General features: G+C 39.3%; 1 protein-coding gene across 3 annotated transcripts in view; it reads right to left on the bottom strand.

The window, feature by feature from the left end:
* Zdhhc2 (zDHHC palmitoyltransferase 2) overlaps nt 1-15,992 on the bottom strand; it is a 54,285-nt gene that overhangs the window by 25,476 nt on the left and 12,817 nt on the right. For 2 of the 3 annotated variants that reach the window (XM_034520256.3, XM_034520257.2), the window contains exons 2-3: nt 4,319-4,345; nt 2,952-3,046 (exon numbers count right to left, since the gene is read on the bottom strand). In XM_034520256.3, the coding sequence (XP_034376147.1) occupies nt 2,952-3,046; nt 4,319-4,345 (122 nt within the window). Of the gene's footprint in view, nt 1-2,951; nt 3,047-4,318; nt 4,346-15,992 lie in introns of those variants that run through there. The other variant, XM_034520258.2, reaches the window with a different exon arrangement.

Here is a 15,992-nt window from a genome sequence, read left to right as displayed (position 1 = left end):
ACACGCAAGGTGATATCAAATAATATCTACCTCACACAGTTGTCTGAACACACACAGTTCTATGTAAAATAATCACCTAGCAAAGTCGGATCAAGTCATAAATTCATTGTGATTAATTTCTGTGTGTGTGTGTGCTAGGAGGCTTGCCATTTTATCTGGTGTGGTTACAGAAATCCTGAACACGATGCAGCAAATATACATAAACAAGAGGTGATGATGTGGTTCAGAGTAGAAGCTGAAGTTCACACTATAGGCACTGGCTAAAGTCATAGCCTGAAGCTAAATTGCTAATTAGATCCAGGATGAGTGAGGAAGAATAGTCAAGGATGACCCTAATGATTCTTGTCTCGAAGAGTAGAAGCTGTAACTGCCAGTACTGCAATGGGACCACTTTAAGAATATGATCAGAAAACTGAGTAGGAGATCCAAATGTCTTCAGACACACTGAATTTGAATTTTTTTTTCTCATTTGTCAGAGAGATAGTTGCTGATGAGTCTGAAGTTCAGGACAGAGGTGTGGCCTAATGTATTCATTATAAAGTTATACCAATGGGATACTCTATAAAGTTATAAAATTAAATGGGACCCCCAATTCAGAGAGATAAAAAAGAGGTCTAGAAACTGAACTCTAGAATAATTCCATGCTTGAGAATTTCAGGAAATAATTGCTGCTGGTATGGCTCCAAAGCACAAAGACAAAGAATATTTGAGAGAGAGAGAGAGAGAGAGAGAGAGAGAGAGAGAGAGAGAGAGAGAGAGAGAGAGAACACTGGGACAGCACATTTAGGAAGCTACATGAGTTAAGAGTTATAAGAACATAAAGCAGGAAGTCAGACTGAGACAAGGATAATTGCTGCCAGGCAAGAGAGACAGACTTTTCCCTGTGGGAGTATGTGCAGTCACAGAACAGACACACTGCAGATGAAAATGCTAAATTTCCTGTTAGACGAAGCACTCTCCTTCAAGGTGGGGGACAGACTTCTGCAGGGCTCTGGGAAGGGATTATAAGTAAGAGTTAAAATACCATGAAGACTGTAGTATGACAGACAATGGTAAGAGGGAGGAAGAAATGGAGGGGAGGGGATGTGGACAGACACCAGGCACAGGGGGACAGAAACAGAGGAAGGCACAGGAAGACAGAAAGAGACAAAGAATCAGAGGGACAGTGTGTGTGTGTGTGTGTCCGCACGCGCGCCTGTGCGCGCGCGGGGGAAGGGGGCTGTCGACAGAGACAGAGGCAAACAGACACCAGGATCCTGACCAGCAGAGATATTTACTAATGTAAGAAGTAGGCAGGCTAAGGTTTATGGGAGAGCAAAATGGTGATCTCTGTTTTACAGTTTATATCTAAATTATCAGGGTACTAACCAACGTGGGATGTTTAACAGAGAGACACATACATTAGGCTCTCCGAAGTGACCAGATCTGGGAGTAGATGTGAAAGTTATCAACATCGAGGTGGTTGGTAAGCCACCGGAGTGGATGAGGTCACTCACCCAATTGATTGAAGTCACCATTTTCTTTCAAACCTATACAAAGGCCAAGACACCTTGAGAGAGATTAGGAGGAAGAAATAAATTCTGTATGAAGAAGGAAAAAACACACAGAAAAAGGGAAAGGGGTGGAGAGTCAGAGACAAAAGATGGTCTGTGAAACACTATAGTCTACGTACACCGTTATATTTGTGCAAATATATGTGGTTTGGGTTCTAACAACTTTTTTTCCAGGCCAACAACATAGTTCTTGGCCTGACTGATCACAGATTCATTTCAACCCGATTGCTTTAGGGAAGAATCCACCATACTATCTCTTCTTTTTAACTATTTTTACTAAAAAAAAATGCTATGATATGCACAGCGAGTTTCAATTCAACAAACATGTATTAGAGCAGATGCCAAGAATACAAAATTATGTAAGATACTGTCTCTTGCTCTAAAGTCATTTAACCAAGTGAGAGACCCAGAGATGAAAAGAACAACATATTAAAAAATGCAAATCTGATTTAGTCATATATTGCTATGTAAAACCTTCTATAAGTAGCGATTGCTGGCTGGCCCCAATACACACTCCTGCCTTTAGTGGCTGGCATGAGCATGGAGAATAACAATTACATTCCCAGGCTTCTGTGCGAGATGTGGTCACATAATGAAGTCATCTAAATGCAAGTGGAAATGGAATCAGTAACTTGAAGCAAATGTCACTGAAGGAAAAGGGCACCTCTTTCCTACTGTCTATGGCCTGGCTGTAATATATTCATGATGTCTGGAATGAGGGCTACATCTTCAGCCAAGAAGTCGCTCAGAGACTAATCAAAATGTCATGTGACAGAACAATAGGATAGAAGGAATCTGGGTAGCTAAAAGCTGTGAACTAGCTATGGATAACTTGAATCCTGAGATAACGAATTAAGTAACTTGCCATTGTTCCTGGTGATTGACAGACAACTAATATGTATTTACTATAATAATTAGAATATAATTGCACCAAATTGTCTGATTGTCTGTCTATCTATCTATCTATCTATCTATCTATCTATCTATCTACTATGTATGTATGTATGTACATATTATCTATGTGTCTATTTAGGTATCTATGTACCTATGGATCTATGTGTCTACCTATGGATCTATGTATCTATCTATATCTTTGTATGTATGTATGTATGTATGTATTAATCAATCAATTACCTATGCCTTATAGATCCATCTGGATGCTTGATAGTAAATTAGAAAGGAAAACATAGAAGATTTGATAGAATAATTCTATCAGACATGAAAGTAAGAACCTAGTGAAAATTCCAGTGTTTATTAACATATGCAGATTTTTTTTACATCCCCAAACATCACTGTATTTAATACATTTGAAATGCTAATGAAAAGAAGGAATTTCATTTCCAAATATATATTACAAATTGCTATCTTAAGGATAACTTTGCTATCATCTTAACTTACTTCTTTTGAAGGATTCATGGGCAATGTAAAAATGGTTTTCCAGTAGGACCAGACAAACATTGCAAAAAGTAGATGATAAGCCATGAGACACACCACTAAAATGAGAGAAATACAGTCATCACTACAATATGCAAAATTTTACTCAAATCATGGTATGCACAAAATATTCAAATTTACAATGATGATAAACCATAAATTATTATTTATATTATATTCAAATAAATACAACTCTTTGAATAAAAACCTAGAGATAGGAAGATTTGATCATTTAATATCTCTAAATGTATTATTACATTTATATCCATAAATAGAACCCTCTCATCTGTACTTAGGCCCATCTCTAATTGCTTAGTTAGAGCTTTCCTACGTTGTTAAAATAGGGCAGTTACAGAAGAGTAAACACGATATTAACCAAATTTAATTAACCTGACTTTCAGGCTTCATGAACTTTGCTTAAGAGAGGCAGAGAAAGTAAAGCAGTTCCTTCTGAGAAGCTGTTTGCCTGTTTGCTTAGCTCTCGTGACACTGGTGGCTCTCCTTGTTATAATGGCAACACGTAAACAGGGACCATCTGGATGAAGTAATTTCTGTCCACGGGGGTTCTGTTGCCTAATTTATTACACAGGACAACTGTTAAGACAAGCATCCCTGGTGCTTCTTTAGAGAATATAAACACACTTTGTATGTTCTTTTAAAGTACTCAAAAATACTACGTGAATTTAAAATAATAATTTAGTGATAGTGATAATAATTCTGTCTGAATAATATGTCAATACAGTTCTAAAATAAATAATTGCGGGAAAATGTGCCAATTCAGAATATAGACATGTTTGAGGGCTACAGATCAGTAGTAGAATTCTTTTTTAGCATGCCAGGCCCCTCTTCCTAACAAAAAAGAAATAGGTAAGTAAGGAGAATATGGCAAGTTTGCTATTTTAAAATTTCATCAGCAATTGTTAATTGTTCTGAAGAATCATGGTATTCATACCTGTGTAATCATTTACAATTCAGATTAGCTAACATAGAACTTAAATTGGCATAATATGAGTACAGGCAGAATTTCATAAACTCTCTAGATAGTTAACTAGTTACAGGGTAGTAATTGAAGCTAGGACAGGAGATTATCCATATCCTTGTGTCTCGGAACTACAAGAATCTTTGAAACAATTATGGCCATTACAGGGTTTTTGGCCAAACATGTTTTAGTTTGGGATAGATTTTAGTTTGGGAACTTAGAAAAATGAGATGTCATTAACTCTGTCATATCACCATATTGTCAAGGAATATTTTCTTAATCTCAACCAAATACAATGTTTTTTTTAAACTGTTCTTAACACATTATATCTGAAATCATAACAAGATTTTACCTTGTTCACCAATGTTTTCCATGGACACTAGAAATAGAAAAAAGAGAGATAGGTTATATGAAATTTTCGTAAACAGAGAGCCCTGAAGACAAAAGACATTAAAATGGATTAATAACTTGGCTTTTTCTTCACACCAGCATTCTTTAAGTATTAGTTCAGCTTTATGTAGAGGAGAGGTAAGCATTGTGGACTGAGAGTCAAGGGGTGGGCTTGCAGTCAGTGGTGCTTCAGCGGTGCACCTCACCCAACAAAGCAGTATTCCTCAAGCATGAGCCTTGTGGGCCTCTGTAGTTGATTGGCATATGGGCCTTCAACTACAGAGTTCAGATTTAAAATGGCATTCTCCAGGTGGGTTACATTTCCTGAGATATGTATTGGTCTTTGTGAACCAGCAACAGTCTAGTCAGTTCTCCACAAAGAACCAAATGTTTGTGCTTACAACGCATACACTTCTCATCCTAACAGCCCATGGCTCTAATTGCTCTGCAAGCAATATCGAGGAGGCCCAGACAAGGCATGCAGGACCACTATCCCTCACGGCCTTCCTCTGAAGAAAGCTTGGTGAGGACAAGCCATAGACAATCTGAAACAATCTGGAACAAGAAACTGTATTCTGTAATCCACACAATTCTTTACTTCTTGTTCTATTTGTTTGGCTATGTGTGTGATTTGTTTGCTAAGATCATGTGATCATACCATGGTGACAGTGATGTCCTTTGGAGTTTGGGCCTATCTCAGTTATACCAAGGGGAGGTCATATTTTGCTTATTTATCTTTTCTTCCCCGCTACTCAGTTGTCCTTACTCCGGAATGAAGCATCACTGCCTTTAAACAGGCTGCAATATTGGGGTCATGGGACAGATCTTTAGCAATATCTGATCAAAATATTGATCACCTCTTTCCTAAATATTTCTAGAGCTCGCTTTAGAGAACAGCCTCTCACATTACTGAGTGGCTCTAAGAAGGAAAACATTCATGTCTATAGCATGTTGAAATGTGTTTCTACATGGCTTTGAACTGTGGTATCTAGATTTCCATTTTGTAACGGTAAACAAAAACGTAAATGACAAGACCTCACATAGTTAACATTATTGAACCCCTTTAAATGTTTCTCTCAGGTCAAAATGTATCCTTTCCATATCCACCACCTTCTTCAGAGACCCAGTGAGAAAGTGAACCCTGCCTAGCCTCTAATTTGTTAGCAAGCTAGGACAGGAGATTATAGGACAAAGCTATTTGTGAGTCAAACATCAGGGTGCCTGTCTGGCTCATACTGGACATGAGACAAGAGCTCAGCCGGTAAATTTCTTGCCTTGAATGCATGAGCACTTAAGTTCAGCCCACAGTATTCACATTACAAAGAAAAAGCCAGGAATGCACTTGTAAATTCAGTGCTGAGAGGCAGACAAAGGCTTGAAAAATTAAGGTAGACAGCTCACAAGAGTAATACCAGAGGTTATCCTTGGGCCTTTGCATATAAATACACACATGTGCACATGCACCTACATACACATAAATGAACACCTACCCATACATATAAAAAGTGTGCCCACAGTCATACGCGTGCGCGCACGCGCATACACACACACACACACACACACACAAACCTGGGTCATCAAACCTGCCATGCAAGTTTGTTTACAAATGAGAGTCTAATCAGAGTTCCCTTTCTGGGACTCCCTGAAGGAGCGTATCTAATGGCAGAGGAAAGACTATTTAACACTAGTTTGTTCTCTGAAGTGTCTGAAGAGACCACCATGCCATTCTAAGTATGTTTCTATAGACCCAAGGCTTCTTTGTGCTCCCAAGGGCTTCAAACCTGATTGTAACCTTTTCCTATCTTCCTGTGGAACTAATAAAAAAAAATGCAAAAGCAATCTGGATGCATGTGAGTCTACCTCTGAATAACCCTAATGACAATTCCAGAGGTGCCAGGCTGTGAAGAGAACGAACTTGCTAACCTATGACTACAGTGGGTCAGAACTAAAAAAGGTTAAACAAAGAGACATTCAGAAAACTAAGAAGAGCTACTGTGAATTGAGGATCTCTGTGTCCTGGAACAACACTCATTAAGTGGATAATCCAGTATTATAAATTACATTATTAACCTCGCAGACGGAATTTCAGTCATATCTGTTTTAAAAGCTACTGTTTGCCAGCCTTAGTTTGTACTCTCCCATCCCCCAAATATACAAATGTTCAAAATCTATAAATGTTCTGTTATAATTAAACAAGGTATTATCAAGTTATTTTGATGATGTTTACACGACACGTGACAGTTCCCAGAGGACATGCTCAATTACACTAATATTATAGGTCTATCACATTTCTTATAGCCGTGAGTCTTTAATCTAAATCTAGTCAAGGTCATGGGTCAAAGGAAAAACTACTGTTCTGAAGCTGGGTCTTTCATCACTAGGGAAGCAAGGGCAGGAGGGTAGGCAGTTCAAGGTTAGCCTGGGCAGCATAGAGACCCTGGCTTAGAGAGGGTTCAATGGTAGAGCAGTTGTCTAGCACATTCAGGTCCTAGTTAATCTCAGCACCAAAACAAAGGAACAAAGAAACAAACAAAAAAAAAATGTGTTTTAGTGTTAACTTCCCTTATTATTGGTGAGGGTTACTAATTACTGGTGAGGGTTAGTATTATTTTTTAAATGTAAGTATGGGTTTTTCTTATCTGTTCTTAGTGAACTGTGACTTTCTTAATGGTCTATTTATCTTTTGTTTATCAAGATACGTTTGTATGCTCTGGACATCAATCCCATACCTGGCTTACATATATTACAAATCAAGTGGTATATAACCAGTTTTAAATAGGAGAACACCACTGATTAAATACCAATACCCAGACTTAGGAAATGACTTCCTAACACATATAAGGACCACATTAAGTTTCATTTTTTTTAATGAGAGAAATGAATGTCCTTTCCAGGATATTTGCCTAATTCTTACATTAGTGCCTCATCTTGATAATTTTCCCTTAATGGCAGAGCTATCCAATTTTAAAATGTCTTCTCTCATTGTGTAAGAAGATGGGAAATATGTTACTTTCAATTATAGCTATTTTTCAATAGCTATCTAGGAAAAGGTCACTCTTTGGCTTCAAACACTTTTCTAATAATGTGTATGTGTGCAAATAAAATATATGGAAGATATGAAATAATTCTCAAAAATACGAGTGGCAATCAGGTATAATTTGGTTACTCATATCAGCATAAGAATTAAACGGTAGGGCCTGGAGAGTTGGGACAGAGGTTAAGGACACTGTCTGAGTCTAGTTCCTCACATCTACATTAGACAGCTCACAAAACAGCCCTACTGCCATACATGTTATTAGTGCAATAGTTTCATGAGGAACAGCAGAGTAAAGCCTACAATCGGCTGAGTAGGACCAAGTGTCTCCTGTCTCTACCAGAGGCATGTGTTCTTTAGTGCTGTGAAACTTAGGAACATTTTCTTTTTGACAAATTGACCACAACTCCATAAAGCTCAGGCAAAGCTTGTGTGGGGGGAACTCCTGTGATCTTGCAGTACTTTTCTATCTCCCAAGTTGCTTGAAGCCAGGTTCTCCCTCAATCTTTTCTACTTTACAGGAATGGACACATGTCTTCCTACCTCTTTAGAGAAGCATTTTCTTCTCTCTGGAGAATGAATGCTAGCAGGGAATGCAAGAAGGAGACTTTGTGTCAATTACTGGCTACATTTCTTCATGTGCCATGTATGAAGGCATAGTTAAGGCAGCTGCTTCCTTGAGTCATTCATACAAGTAAACGAAAGAGTTAATGTTTCTCCTATGTCTGCTATGAAACATCCTATGTTGGGAGTTAAATTAGTGGCTTCTTCAATTTGTCTGGATCTCTCTTTCATACAGTAAACACTGGTGGGCCAGATATTTGATTCAGCGAAGTCTTAATTCTAATATGATACAATGAAGCCCAAAGTTGTATTTTTCTCAACTGCATAATGTTCTAAACCAGAAAGCAGGTATTTCTAGGGCAGAATCATTTCACGAATGGATGCTTGGGACTGGGTCAAGCTAACTTGTTCCATTACTGAGTAAACAGTCTTTTTTTTTTTTTTTTTTCCATTTAATGAAGACTGCCAACAACTGTCTGCATTTTAATAGTGGGCTTTAAAAGCATATAAAATTTTCTAAGAGTCAGTTAGGTGCATGATTTTTAAATAGACCAACCTAAAATTCTAACAATTGGCCCTTCCTCAAAAGCTGGCACTTGAACAAGTCACAGGAAACCTGGGGTCCAGCCCTCCCATACATGTCACCGTGCTCACAGTATGCAGCTGAGCTATGCTTTGTGAGGTTAGCAATATAATTAAATAATATCGTGTTAAAACTCAAAAGAAATATTGAAAACTTAATAGTTAACTTTGGGAAGATGTATTATAAATATGTTCAATATTACTATTTAATTCATCAAATTTTTTATTTTACTTTTAAATTTGTGTGTGTGCATGCACACAGGCATGCGCCAGCACATGTATACAAGTGCACGTGTGTCTGTGTGTGTGTGTTTGTGTGTGTGTGTGTGTTTGTGTCTGTGTGTGTGTGTCTGTGTGTGTGTGAACTGTGGAGGCCAGAAGAGAGCATTGGATTACAGATACTTAGTTAACAAAAACCAAAAACAAATGGTGATCATCCTTAACACAAGTACTGAGACAAAAACCACACTTTAGTCTAAGATTCTTAGTATTGACACTTGTGAGGATGTTTCCTGAAAGTGAGGTTTACTTTGGATCTAACAGTTTAACTTAACGCACACAAACTCTTTTTCTTTTTATGTGAAAAAAAAAAAAAAAAAAAAAAAAAAAAAAAAAAACAAGACTAACTTCTATATTTCCCTCAGATAAAACATATAATTTATTTGAGGAGAGTGAGTAAGAGAACTTCTATTATTACATTAAAATGTTTGTTATTCAAACATATGGGAGCTATCTAAGCATCTGCAATAGTAACACTGTGGGCCACATTCAAAATGCATTTCTCTAATTTTATCTTAAATGAGGATTTCTCTCTGGTCCATGTCCTGCAATGATCTATTCTTCAGTAGAGAATTCTTCTTCTAGAAGAATCTAGAGATAGCCACTCCTCTACTATGCCTACAGGACTTAAAATTCTTCCCTGCCTAATTGTGTTATAGGATTCACAGCCCTTTGTTGGCACGAATGGGATGCAGGAGAACAGGAACAACAAATTATCACCATGGTTACCAAACTGCTCCTGTGTACCAAGAGCGAAACAAAGCCCTGCAAGAAGATCACCTTAGATCCCATCAGACTGCAAGGCTAGGAGTTTGAGTTCCAGTTCTATTTTCTGACTACCCACACTACCTAGGCTGCCTTCCTGTCTCTAGCTGCCATCACAATATCTTTTTGGTTTTGTTTGTTTGTTTTTTATCATTTTCACAAGAAAACTGATCTTCAGCTATTATCCAAATCATTCCCTGTATCACTGCCATCCCATTACTTCTTCATTCGATTCCCATTAGTCTTTCATATCCAATCTCCTACTGTGACCGCTTCTGTGGAAGCCCTCAGTGGCCTCTCCCTACTGCTAATTCTTTATGCTTAAGTAACCCTACCAGATCTAATTATGTTCATTTTTGGAAAATTTTGTCAAACCGACTCTGGATAAATTCAGCCAGTGGACGCCTCTTATAGCAGAATCCTTTGTAATTTCAGACACCCTTTAAGAAGCTCACGGTCATCTTTAATGCATTAAAGATCAAATCCGGGGCCTTATCTTTAGGCCATGGTCATTCCAGACCTAAGAGACCCCTGCTATTCCTATGAATGTGTCCAGTTTAATTCCAACTATAGCTTCCTCCTCCTTCTACATTAAGATTTGTTTACCTATGACATATCTACTTCCATTTTGATTTTTTATTGGAATTAACTTTGGGCCCATGCACTCCATTGTATGTTGTCTTCAGCCCTGCTCACCTGTTCTGTTTTGTTTTTTTTCCTGGTGATCCTCATGTGCCATGGTGATTTTAGGAATAATTCCAGAGCCCACCTTGCTCTCTATCCTTAGATCCTACTGCTTTTGTCTGATACACAATGCTTCCACCACTCTAGACATTCTGAATTTCACTGCCCACCCCCAAAAGCCCCTTGATTGGCACTTCAACAGTTTACAGGAAACCTGGACTCCAGCAGGTCCATACGTGTTACCGTGATCACCATACACAGCAAAGCTGAGCTATAATTTTGTTGTTTAAGCAAAAGCGGTGTGCTTTATCTTAAAGAGTACTCCTCCTCTAAAATTAAACTATCATCTTTTAATGTTTTCTGGGGGGAAAAATTGGACTTAGAATTCTTGGTCAAAAGTGATTCTAAAAAAATAAATTTGCCATCGGATTCATATAGCAAGCTGATCTGTGAAGAACAGGGAAGTTGCTACAGGATACAAACAAAGGGAATGGAGGAGGCTTCAATAGTGTAGAGCTTAAGCTCCGAATACATGGCTTTCCTCTGGGTTACCATGGGAACCAGTCCTCACTACATATAGCCTTGACACTCTATGTTCCACAGTGGAGCCCCACAGAGCTTTCAATTAAAAAATAAAACCATGGTTTTTTCTCCTCTTTCTTTTTTTTCTTTTTTCTTTGGATATTATATTTACATTTCAGATTTTATCCCCTTACCCCATTCCCCCCATCACCCAGGGACCCCTTATTCCATCCCCCCTCCTCCTGCTTCTATGAGGGTGTGCCCCCACCTACCCCCCATTCCCACCTCCCCACCCTCGAATTCCCCCCCACTCAGTGTTCAGCCTTCATGTGACCAAAGATCTCCTCTCCCACCTATGCCCAACAAGGCCACCCTCCCCTACATATACAGCTGGAGTCATGAGTCCTTCCCTATGTGCTCCCTGGCTGGTGGTTTAGACCCTGGGTCGCTCTGGTTAAAACCATGTTTTCTACTAAAATGTAAACGGATGAGGAAAGCATCTCCCTAAAAACCAGTCCAAGACTTGTGCTGCATTTAAAATAAAACCATCATGTCCTTACATCATCCTTGAGGTCACAGGTGACCAGGCTCTGGCCAACCTTTCCTTCCAAATCACATCTTTGCACTGTCTTGTTCCTGAGGCCACTGCGCTGGTTTCTAGAACACAGGCTTGACTGTGTTTTATCGACTGAAAAGCTCCTCTGGCACCAACCCCTGTGTTCCTCACCATCCCTCAGGTACAACATGAGTATCAGTAACCACACTCTTCTGTCTCTTCATTCTTTATTTGTCTTTCTTGGTCCTCTTTTGGATTGTTCCCTGAGATTTGCATCCTGGCTTTACAGCTTCATTGACATTTTATCTAGGCTTTTGTTTCGTTTTGTTTTCTTTTCTTTTTCTGCCTAAACACTCAGTTCATCTCTCAGGACTGTTCTGAGAATTAAATTAGAAGAAACAAAAGCACCTGGCATAGAGCCTGGTGTGTATTAAGGACTCATGGTTGAAATGCTGGATAAAGGTGTGGCCAGAGAAATGAGGAGGGGCGTTCCCTGGTGCGCAGTGCTAGCAGTTTTCCATACAAAACAGGCCAGAAGCACAGTGAACTGGGAGTCTGGAGTGGTGGTCTCTAAACTCTGTAAAGCTGAATGCGAGTGGCTAAGGCAGGACTGGGCAAGATCTTTTAAGGTGAAAATGAGAAGAAAATGTAACAAATCACAGCCACTTTGGGCAACCATAGAAAACAAGCTAACTGGGGAGGGGGGGGGGGAAAGCAGGCTCTTAGGAGCCTCTCATTGTGCTGCCCTGCTGGGTCTGTCCTCTCAGGTCATTCCCCTGAGTAGCTGAGATTACAGGAGTAGGCCTACATGTCCACTTTGTTGAACTGTCCCTTAATTCTTCAGCCTACCCCTCCTTTCCTCCTGACTTGGCCCTCATCTTCAGCAATGATGCTTGGTTACTTTACCGGAGACGTTGGAACAAAGTAGCAAGCCTGGGGGTCCTTAAACAAAGGCTTCAGAAAAAGCCAAGGGTAAGATGTGGACAAGGTTGGAGGCCTGAAACCTTTTTCCTTGGCCACTGCCTCTCTGTGTCTTCAGCTGCTCTTCCCTCCTGTTACACTCTGCTTTCAAATGTCCTTTTCTTTTGCAGACAGCACACATAATAGATTAGACCCTACTCCAGTGACCTCATTTTAGTTGAATTTAATCTCTTTAAAGACTTTATCTCTGAATGCAGTCTCATTCTGATGCCCTCAGATTTGAAACTCTAACCTAAGACTTTTGAATGGATGGAAACATTATAGCTTACAATGTCCTCCAAAATCAGAGGTTAGTTTTAATAGGGCAAAGGTTGTACAGAGACTAGAGAGCGAATCTGGGGTTAGTGAGGGTCAGAAGATAATGGTGGTACTAAACTGACTTTTACAAAGAAATCCTTTGATGAATGTTATATGCAGAAAATTTGAGCTTAATCTTAAATGTTTCTTACATTAAACCCGTGAGTCTGTGAGGTGGGTCATATTATAGTTTTAAAATATGAGACTTTCTTCCAGAGATAGGATAACTTTTTAATGGTAGGCAAATTATAAGATACGGAGTTGAGATCTAACTATGGGCCTATCTGACCCAAAATTCTCTCAAGGAAGTCATATGGCCTCTCAGGACCTGCAACATCTGGTACCTCCTAACCATGCGCCCTGCTAGGCTTCTGGTCCTGGGTAGATCCCTCCTGTGATGGCTTCCAATTTTCAATAACCTTTAGTCAACTAGTCTGCCAGTGTTTGATACCCATGCTACTTAGTTACTTCTCAAGAAGGCATTGGAAAGCAGGTAAAGAGGTAAAAGACCCTCTACAACCTCGCCTCTAACTGTCTGCTTAAAACATCTAGGAACAAATATTGTATACACTTGAGCCACCATTAAAATATTCCAATAACCATATTTATAGGCACAGCCTGAGTTTACACTTTACTGAGTGTTGCACTTCAAAACTTTAAGAGCTATGTTGCTATGGCAAGACTGGGTTGGTTGGGACAGAACATTTGGCCTTACCAATGCAGAGGGAGAGGAATTAAACCTGACACACTTTGAGGGTTCATCCCTGCTTGAATATGCTGTTAGTAAGGAATACAGAAGACTGGGCTGCCCTGACTTAGGATTCCCAGCTCTTACACTTGTGAAACGATTAAATCTAGAACTGTTTCTTTCTTGCCCCAATAGCAGGAAAACATCTCTCTCCCGTCCCTTTATTTTTAAATCACAGCAATGCCCCAGCTTGAGATCTGCCGCCTTTAAACATTTTAATTGCACAAGACAGTAGAGTTAAGTCGAAGCATAACAATAGACAACAGGTCCCTAGAGCCCAGTCATCCAATACACTGGAAGAACTCTAATCTGATGAGTGCAGTCCATTATTCCACTCTCCTTCCAGGTTCTGGAAACCACTAAACATTCTACTTGCTATTTCTCTAAGTTTGGCTGCTTTGCATCCTGTGGTATAAGTATTCATCCTTGTGACTAGTTGATTACTCTCAGCATAATGTTCTCCAGCTACTGGATATGGCAAGTTTAACATCATTGCTTCAGCAACTTGATGGCCATTGGATTGCTCTAAATACCTATGAAACTCTATAAAACAGTTGGTAGTTAACACTAGTTAAGCACTTAGTTAACACTAGAAACACATTTGCTAAATGTACTTAAATCATTAAGAATGGGAACATTTTTCAGTTTACCTGTTCTGAGAGGGAAGCAGAGATGACTTTATAACTCACTGCCACTTTCAAATTCACAAACTACTGGGTAATGAGCAGCGTAGACACATGGGGAAATCTGATCTCTAGGCCAGTCCCTTGATGTTAGTATTCTGGTTTCACTCAATGAATTCAATAACTTCTATCTTAAAACAAACAAGGTTAGGGGCTAGCAAGATGGCTCGGTGTGTAAAAGCACTTGCCTCCGACTCTGAGGACTTGATGAAAGAACATACTCAAAGGACCTCCATCCACACACTGTTACAAATGCACACAGGCACACACGCAGGCACACACACATACCTACACTAATGGAATATATACAAAAACAAGATTCCTAATGCCAACCAGCTGTGTTGACTTCAGTGTGAGTGTGACTTAATTTATCCTGCATACATCTGTAGGGCCGTCCGACCACTTTCCATATGGCTACAACTCAACTTCAAATTCAAACTGTCATGGAATCTTTTTGATTCCAACCCTCTTCCTTCTCAATTTCAAATATTTGTCCTTAAGGAAAAACCAGAGAGGCCATGAGAAATTTCTATGAACCATGAACTGTATGGTGGATGCTGGGTTGTCACCAATTTTAGCTGGTTTCCACATAAGTTTGAAGGAATTTGTATCCGGAGACATTTCTTTATTAGAACCAAATTGTTATAGCTAGAAGGTTCATGCTTCTCAAATTGGCCACTGTAGCTGCTCATCCTCATCTGTATTTACATGTACATATTGTCTTAGTTACATTTCTATTGCTGTCATAGAACACCATGTCCAAGGCAACTTAGAGAAGAAAGGGTTTATTAGGGGCTTACAGTTTCAGAGGGTGAGTTTATGACCATCTTGGTGGGAAGCATGGTCAGGCATGGGGCTGAGCAGTAGCTGAGAGCTTTGATCTTGATATACAGGCACAAGGATAGACAGACTAACCAGAAACAGCATGGACTTTTGAAACCTCAAAGCCCGCCCCCAACAACACACCTCCTCCAATAAGGTCACACCTCCAAGTCCTCCTTAAACAGTTCCACCAACTGGGGACCAAGTTGTGCAACACATGAGCTTATGGGATCCATTGTCATTAAAACCACCACATGTACATATTGTTAACAAGCAAAATCCCTACTTGTATTTTAATTATTTTATTCCTTTTGAAAAGTATACAAATAATTAGAAACAATTTTTTTTTGTCATAGTTTTGAACGTCATTACATTACAGTTTTTATTATCTGGTATAGTAACAATTATCACAGAGGATAAAATATGTTATTTTTTTCTTTCCTACTACCAAACATTAGCTATTTTATACATTAAGAGAAGGAAAGAGTATTTCCCCAAGGAAACACATGATTTCCTAAAACTACCCTCACCTCAGGATAGCAGCCATCATGCAGAGTATTTACAACCAAAGAATACACACAACATAGTTTAAAATTAAGCTAATATTTCTAGGTTCATAAAAGTTATTTGACACTTAGGTGCCACTTCACAGCTCTCCAGAGAAGAGAGCTACACAAAGCTATAATTCTAACGGCTTTGTTCACGGTACTCACTGGAACAGAATTTACAAGGCTGCACTTGAGGAGATAAAGTGTAACGTGAAATGTTAGTACCCTCGGTAACAGCTACAGGTACAGCACTGGGTCCCAGCTTCTGCTAAGCTTCAAGGGACTCAGGCTATGCCCTGGCTTGCCATTCAGTGCTGGATCACTGGGGATTGTGATTGCTTTTGGAAACACAAAGTCCTTCCATATCCTTCTTTTGGGGGCATTATATGATCCTTCTTTGGTTCTAGCTTGTACTACACAATGTTTGTCCCTTCCCAGTTATAGCAGACCGTACCCCTTATGCTACAAATCATTTCCCTACATGGTTAGCACAGTCTACTTGGAAGCTACTGCTGCAAACAAGGAACATTCAGTTGAAGTCAGAACAGGTTTTCTATCATCAATGCAGCCA

The sequence above is a fragment of the Arvicanthis niloticus genome, chromosome 16, assembly GCF_011762505.2.
Source record: "Arvicanthis niloticus isolate mArvNil1 chromosome 16, mArvNil1.pat.X, whole genome shotgun sequence".
Taxonomy (NCBI): domain Eukaryota; kingdom Metazoa; phylum Chordata; class Mammalia; order Rodentia; family Muridae; genus Arvicanthis; species Arvicanthis niloticus.
This window is presented reverse-complemented; position numbering and strand designations above follow the sequence as displayed.